Source organism: Oppia nitens, unplaced genomic scaffold (assembly GCF_028296485.1).
Source record: "Oppia nitens isolate AA-2021 unplaced genomic scaffold, nextdenovo-longstitch-racon4-pilon3 scaffold25_pilon_pilon_pilon, whole genome shotgun sequence".
Taxonomy (NCBI): Eukaryota; Metazoa; Arthropoda; class Arachnida; order Sarcoptiformes; family Oppiidae; genus Oppia; species Oppia nitens.
The window spans coordinates 45,001-54,162 of record NW_026533205.1 but is presented as its reverse complement, the minus strand read 5'-3'; the positions used below and the strand labels follow the sequence as shown (position 1 = coordinate 54,162).

The 9,162-nt window shown below is 18.8% G+C and overlaps 2 protein-coding genes across 2 annotated transcripts; both read left to right on the top strand.

Moving 5' to 3' along the window:
* The first annotated feature begins 4,995 nt into the window (after window positions 1–4,995).
* LOC128954102 (metallophosphoesterase 1-like) lies at window positions 4,996–6,587 on the top strand. The gene is made up of 3 exons (XM_054299669.1): window positions 4,996–5,209; window positions 5,867–6,466; window positions 6,580–6,587. The coding sequence occupies exons 1-3, from the start codon at window positions 4,996–4,998 to the stop codon at window positions 6,585–6,587; spliced, it is 822 nt and encodes a 273-aa protein (XP_054155644.1).
* A 918-nt stretch (window positions 6,588–7,505) lies between these two features.
* LOC128954210 (DNA-directed RNA polymerase II subunit RPB9-like) lies at window positions 7,506–8,751 on the top strand. The gene is made up of 4 exons (XM_054299784.1): window positions 7,506–7,640; window positions 7,815–7,869; window positions 8,092–8,171; window positions 8,488–8,751. The coding sequence occupies exons 1-4, from the start codon at window positions 7,570–7,572 to the stop codon at window positions 8,675–8,677; spliced, it is 396 nt and encodes a 131-aa protein (XP_054155759.1). The 5' UTR covers window positions 7,506–7,569; the 3' UTR covers window positions 8,678–8,751.
* Window positions 8,752–9,162: the final 411 nt, after the last annotated feature.

Below are 9,162 nucleotides of genomic sequence, written 5' to 3'. Positions count from 1 at the left end.
AACAACAAAAATTTTAGATATATATATATCTAACAAAAAATTGAATTTTTTTTCTTGAATAATTAAATTAACTAAAAATATTTTGTGGGGTTTCTATACTATACATGATATATATATTTAAATAACAAAAAAACAAATAGTTATATAAAACATGAATATATTATTTTGAAAAAAAGTATTTATAAATAGTATTATTATAATAACTTGATTTAAATAATAATAATTTATTTGTATTATTATTATTATTAAAATTTTAAACTATTATCTAATATATTTGATTTTTATTTAGTAAACTTGATTTACTTTTATTTGATGATAACACTATAATACTAATATATATATATATTTAATATAATATATATTCAATATATTAATTAAATATATATTTAAAACAACAAATATTTAAAAAAAACTTTAAACAAAAAAAACTTATTATAATTAACTAATAAAATAATTAAAACATTTTATTGTTAACTATTTTATTTGAAAATTGTTATTTTATTCTTATATATTTAAAAAAAATAATTAAAATTATTGTTATTATTAATATATATCTATAAATATAATATTAAATTTTTTGTCTTTTATTTATAAACACAATTTATATCCAATTATATGACTTAATATGTTATTATAAATTATAATATTAAAATTATTATTATACTAATAGTGTATTAGATATTTAAAAATTATTTGTTATAATAATAATAATGATAATAATAATAACTATTATGTAGTTTTCAATTATTGATTACATTATATAAGTAGATTAAAAAAAATTATTTGTTATTTAAAAAAATATTTAATTGTGTGATTTACAAGAATTATTGAAAAAATAATAAAGAAATAATTGTTAATTAAAAAAAACTTATTTATTTATTAAACTTTTTTAATAAAATAGTATTAATAAAAATAATAATACTTAGCATAAAATCATAGTATTATTAATATTTATGTAACTATAATATATTATAATAAAATGTAGGATTTAAATATCATTAAAAAAAACTATTTAAATAAAAATCTTTTAAAAATTTTATTAAAAAAATAATTACTAGTATATAACTGTATATCTATTGATATATAAAGATAACTTATTACTAAAACTTATATTTAAAAAAAAAATTATTAAAAGTCTAGATAATGATTATTTAATTGTGATTTTTTTTCATCTGAATTAATATATTCAATACTTTATTATTTTAGTATTATAATAATAGTCTTAATATTATAATTACAAATAAAATTCAACAACATTTGAATTTTACTTAATTTTTTTTATATAATATTAATTTCTAACATTTTATTTAAAGTATTTTTTTTGATAATATTAACTAAAAACTAATTAGTAATGAAATACTTATGTTTATTGAAATGTTTAATTATATTTATTTTATTTGAAATTATTTTATTATTATTATAATTATTTAATATAACTATAATACTGTAGTCATAATAATAATAATAAAATAATTTCAAACATATAATAAATATAGTTATTATTTTTAGATTTTAAGCATAGATATTTAAAATAATAATATTGTACTTTAATAGTAATAATAATAATAAAATAATTTCAATAATAATAAATATAATTTAACATTTTATTAAACATATTTCAAAACGTATTTCATTACTAATTAGCTTTTAGTAGATATTTAAAGAAAATACTTTAAATAAAATGCTAAAAATTAATATTATAAAAAAAAAATTAGCAAAATTCAATATAATAATAATAATAATAAAATAATTTCAACCATATAATAAATATAGTTATCATTTTATTAAATATATTTCAAAACGTATTTCATTACTAATTAGCTTTTAGTAGATATTTAAAAAAAATACTTTAAATAAAATGTTAAAAATTAATATTATAAAAAAAATTAGTAAAATTCAATATAATAATAATATAAAAAATATAGTAATATCTCTTAGTTATATATTTGGTTAGCAACCAATATATATATATATATATATACATATTTATACTATATATATATATTATATATTGTACGGTATATGCTATCCAAATAAAGGCATTTTATTTTCAAGTATATATATAATATTGATATAATAGTTATTAAATACAGTATATTGTTGTATTTATAGTTGATGTAAAACACGCATATATATATATATATATATATATATATATATATATATATATTACAAAATATATTTTAGACAAATAATAACAACACAAAAAAATGATAAATCATTACAATTACAAACATATATATAATACTACAAAAAACACATCATAACAACCAACCATAGCATTGAATAATATTAATAATAATAACAATGATATATATATAAAAAATTTCTAGAAATTTATATTATATTAATATATACATTATATATATATATATATATATATATATATATATAGTATTAAATAACAATGAAAATAAATTAGTATAACAAATATATATATAAATATTTGTATAGTTTTCCGGTATAGACACCTACAATAAAAAATATATTTTTTTGGTATTATTATTATTATTATAAATATTTTCAATAGAAAATTATTATTAATAACAATAACAACAAAAAAATAAAATTAAATATCATTTATTTTTTTCATAGTCACACAAATATTTATAATACTAAATATAGTTTAAATTTTTTTTCAATAAAAAAATACATAATTATTATTAGTTATTTTTTATAATTTAAATAATACATGTGTGGATATTTTTTTATAATAATAATTTGTGTGTAAATTAAATTAATTATAATATAAACAAATAGTATAATTTTATAATTTTTTTATGATATAAGTTTTAGAAATAATAATTATTATTTTTAGTTAGTTAATAAATTTAGTTTAATATTTTTTTTGTTATATTATATAATAAATATATTTAATAATTTATTATTTATATATATATATATACAGTATTATTATTGTATATTAATAATAAATTGTAATCATCATCAAAATTATCATCAATTTAATCTACTAAAAAAATTAATAACATAAACATAGTATTTATTATTAATATATTAATATTAATATATATATTAATATATAAAAAAATATTTGTTGATTAAAAGTAATTTTTAATAAATTATTCAACAATAACAACAACAATAAAACATTATTATTATTAATTTTTTTGTTAAATATACACTAAAAACCACATATGAAATCCTATAGTATAACAAGGTATGTATTAATAGAAAATTTTTAAAAATAAATTAATTAAAAAATATTTATATAAATTTTATCTATATATCTATTAGTTGTATTAGTATATAATTTTTTTTTAAATAAATATTTATAAAAATATTTGTCTATAGGTTTCTATTGTAATTGTTGTCTAATAAAAACTAAAAATAATTTATTTTTTTTTAATTTCTCTAAATGTATAGATATTTTTTTAAATTAAAATTTTTTTATTATTATTGTTTGGTATCAATATCTATTCAAATTTACATTAAATACAAGTTTAAGTTTATTTTTGGTAATAACAAAATGTTTTTTGTTTATATAAACTGTGTTTTCATATATTATTTAGTAATTATATTTTTTTGCTGATTTTTTTTTGATATCAATTTACTTAGATTTTTGTTTAATTTTAATTATTTGTTAAGCAAACCAAAAAACAAAATTTTAATAAATAATTTATATATAAATATATAATTTTTAGTATATATATATTTTTATTTTATATATAAAGATCAAATTCATATCCTGTTAAAAATTGATAAAAGTTTATATATCTATATATATAAAGTTTAAAATTAAATATCTAATTATGAAATATTTTATTTTTATAACAAAATAATATATACAAAATAATATAAACTAATTTATGTATTACTAATATATACACATTATATATATACAGTTTATAACTTTATTTATAAATAATATTTAAATAAATTTTTACTAAATATTATTTGTCTCATAATTAGATATAATACACAAATAACTTTTTTTTTAAATATTTATTTTTTTATGCTTAGAAATCATTATAATGTTATTTATTTTATTTTTTTGCTATTAGTTATTGATTGTTAAAATATTGTATAATTAGAGTAAATAGATAAATATTTCTTATTAATCATTATTAAACATTTATAAAAAATAAATATATTTAAAAAAATATTAACAAATTAATTAGTTAATCATGATTTGGAAAAAAAGTGTTTTATATATTTTCAAAAAATACAAATAAAAAATATAAATTATGATTTTCATTATTATTATATTTATTGTTTTCTACTAATTTTTCAATAATAATACTAATAATATTAAAAACAATTAATTAACTTATATTTATAATTTATTTAACATATATATATATTCATTTATTATTATGTTATCATTAAATAATCTAGATAAGTTTATTACATATATATATATATATATAAATATATTAATAATTATAATACTAATAGTTTATATTATGTGGCAAATTGACTCATCATGTTAAAAAAATAATTAATATATTTATATACATGTATATATATATACATAAAAATAATTATTTAAATCAAATATTTAAATCAAATATTTAAATATTTTTTTAAATATAATTTTTAAAATATATTTATATTTTGTTTATAGATATCTAATCTAATATTAATTGTGAAATGATTTCATATAATATGTTTTTTTTAAATAGAAATATCTAATAGTTATTATATATATATATATATTTTTATTGATTAACAATCATATATCATATATATTCAATATATTATAAATCATTAGTGATGTTAATTAGATTTCACCGAAAAATAATTGGCTTAAAATTATCAACGATTATACTAATCATACTAATCATTGTATCAGTAATCCTATTGATGACAATCAATGGCAACAAATTGTTAATCTATTATCATCTAAGTCGATGCGATTGGCCATTGATTACTACTGTTGGTAATAATAATATGGAGGACAGTAGTAGTAGTAGTAGTGAGACTACCAGTGCTACCGGTAGTAGTAGTGATAAAGTAGTATTGCCAACAAAAGTCATGTTTATTACGGATCTACATATCCGTACGGATAGTTGGCTAGCAATGGACACACAATTACATGACTGGCGTATGTACTATACGTTTGGGTACGCTATGAGTCGGTTCGAGCCCCAAGTGGTCATCGTTTTGGGCGATCTGTTCGATACCGGCTATACGTCCACTGATAGCCAATTCGATGAATTGACCAGAAAATTTCATCGAATATTTACATGTAATTATATGATTCAATAATTTAAATAAGAAAGAGATATATATATATAGTGAGAGAGAGAGAGAGAGAGAGAGAGAGAGAGAGAGAGATATATATAGAGAGAGAGAGAGAGAGAGAGAGAGAGAGAGAGAGAGAGAGAGAGATATATAGTGAGAGAGAGAGAGATATAGTGAGAGAGAGAGAGAGATATATATAGATATAGTGAGAGAGAGAGAGAGAGATATAGTGAGAGAGAGAGAGAGAGAGAGAGAGAGATATATAGAGATATATATATATATATAATGAGAAAGAGAGAGTTAATGAGAGAAAGAGAGAGTTAGTGAGAGATAGASAGTTAGTGAGAGAGAGAGAGAGTTAGAGAGAGAGAGAGAGAGAGAGAGAGAGAGAGAGAGAGAGAGAGAGAGAGAGAGAGAGAGAGAGAGAGAGAGAGATAGAGAGAGAGAGAGATAATGTGAGAGAGATAATGAGAGAGAGATATATATATATAATGAGAGAGAGAGAAAGAGAGAGATATAGTGAGAGATAGTGCGAGAGAGAAAGAGAGAGAGAAATACTGTATATTAACAGCACAGATACCATCCGAGACAACTAAGCTGTATGTTATCGCCGGTAATCATGATATCGGGTTTCACGACCAAATGACAAACCATACTAAAGATCGATTTGATTGGGCATTCAACGGCTCAAGTGTCCAATGGTTGCCGATAAATGGCATCGATTTTGTTGCCATCAATAGTATAACAATGGATGGCGACGACGACAATGGATGTCCACTGTGTCCGCCAATGGCCACCAGACAACAGTTGCGTACATTAGCCGAACAATTATGTCGTCGCCGACAATCGGTAAACAACAATAACATTACCGACAATTGTCACAAACATCGACAGTGGCGGCGGCGGCGGCCTATTGTACTGACACACTATCCGTTATATCGGCAAAATGAGGCCCAATGTGGCCACGATTGGGATTCAATACCCGATGACCAGCGATACATACCGTATCGGACAAAACTTGACTGTCTATCCCGGACGGCCAGCCAGGCTATTGTCGACGGGTTAGGTCCGCGACTCGTAGTCAACGGTCATACACACTATGACTGCCGATTGAGGCACTGGTCGGACACATTGGCCGTCGAGGTAGACGAATGGACAGTTGCATCGTTTAACTACCGAAATCTATATACGCCGACTATATTGTTGGCCACTATTACTGCCGACAGCTATTCAATCCGAAAATGTTTATTAGTTAACGAAAGTTTGTTTCATATCATAAATATACTAATAATTGTCGTAATATTGTTATTATCGTATAAATTATCAATGATATCGAAAAATTGTTGTCGAAAATATTATTTGATTAAAATATAGATAAATAGTAATAAAAAAAWATATAATTTACTAATTTATTTTAATATATAATTTTTAAATAATAATTTAATAATTATATGTAAATAATTATATAATAGTTATTACGGTAAAAAAAATTAAAAACTTTGTATTTGTCAATAAATATTTATCAATAAAATTACTAATATTATTAATAATAAGTAAAATCATACTTAAATAGTTAATTTAAGGTAATTTTTTTTATAAAAAATAATTGATTTAATTTTTTTTTTTGTAGAGTTTAGTATTATTTCAAATAATAATTTTAGAAATCATTCAAATAATTATAAAACTATAACTATTTTTTTTAAATATACTAATAATATATTAAATAAAGGAAAATAACTATAACTTTTACTTTTAAAATAATTAAATACTAATATTTGAATATTTATTAAATTCATAATTATTTTACTAATCTGTTATTATTAATAATATTAATTATCATAATTTTAATTATTTAAATATATATATATATTATAAACTTGAATACAGTATAAACTTTTTCTCTCTGATAATTGTTATAAATATATATTTAAATTAAAAAAAATATTCCTAACATTGAAATAAAAGTATAATAATTGCCTATTAATAGTACTGTATATACAATACTAATAATAATAATAATCCAAACTTATAATTAATAAAATAATATATATTTACTCATATTTTTTTGTTATAAATATCTATTACTACTAATTATTATTATTATTATAAGTTTAAAAAAATAAAATAAAAAACAACATTTATATACATATATGATATATATTCAAAAGTCTAATAAGTAAACTAATAATAATTATTTTGTGGCAAAAAATATATATATATAAAAATATCGTTATATCGTGTGTTAGACATAATTAAATAGACTATTAAATTGTGTATTATTTTATTGGTGTCAATAATTTTTGTTTAACAAACAAATTAATTAATTAAAAATTTTCAAAAACATTATTATTATTATTAAACGACATGAGCGACGGTAATCAACCAGATTTCCGGTTTGGTTGCGATCGGGTTAGGATCCGGTTCTGTCCCGAATGGTATGTATATATATATCTAATGTCTAAAATCTAAATAATAATAATAATTAGTCCAAAAAAAACCGCTGACAATGATAACTATTTTATTTATTTTTATAAATCTATAACCCGATACCCAACCCAACCCAACCCACACATACATACCTAACCCGGAAACCCATACACAATGGACAGCAATAATATGCTATATCAGCGACAAAACAAAGAGCAACGGACTCTAGTATTTTTCGTGAGTTTTTTATTTATTTATTTATTTTTAATTAATTTAATTTTTATTTTGATTAACTAATTAACTAAAAAAAATTAATTAATTATTATTATTACCTCATAAAATAATTTTCAAAAAATAATATCGATTGACTTGTATTGATACTATTTGATGGGTTGGATGGATGGATGGATGGATGGATGGATGGTTGGGTGGGTGTGTGTTGTGGGGACTGGTATATAGTGTCGGACCTGTCTATATCAACGAGAGGCTACTAAAGACCAGTACTGTGTCTATATTAATAACATCAAACATGATATCAAGTATTTATATTAATATATATATATATATTATACATACTATATCTATATATATACTATACATACTAAATATATATATATATATATATATTATTTATATTATATATTGAATTATTTATTTAATGATAATAATGAATGATAATTATATTAATAGACATCAATTCAATAATTATTATATTAATAGACATCAATTCAATCAAAATATTTTATTAATATTACTATATTAGCAAAAAAAACTAGTATAGTTATTAATTATTAGTTTATTTCTATATTACCTATTTATATATATATATATATATATATATATCTATATCTATAGTGAACTGTCCTTAATTAATCCCGATTTGGTGGATGACCCTACACTGGCCCGTACCTATTGTCATCCCTGTCCCAAATGTCACCATAAGGAGGCTGTTTTCATGCAAGGGTCCCATAAGGAGTCCAATAATAAAATGAAATTATATTATGTCTGTACTAACGTTAGCTGCAAATTCAAATGGACTGAATAATTAAATTTAATTAATTACCTGTAATAATAATAATAATAATTGTGTGTAATTTAGAGGACAGGTACCCCTAAATGCATATACATACAGTATATACTATATATATATATATATATATAATATTAATAATATAATGTTATTAATATGTGTATTGAATTTAGCATTTTATTTTTTATATATTAATTAAGCTATTATTATAACATAATCTCTAATTATTATTATTATTAATTAATTAATTAATTTATGTATTTATATACAGTATATAGTATATCCATTAAATTTATAATATTATAATATTAATTAATAAAAATTATCCTAATATTAGTTTAGTAACAAAACAACTACAACAACAAAAAGTAATTAAATCAATATTAGTATTATATGTATTAGATTTGTTGTTTTATTATGTATTAAAAATTTAATAATCAATTATTATTATTTTAATAAGATTGTATTACTAATTGAAACTATTATTATTATTAATAATT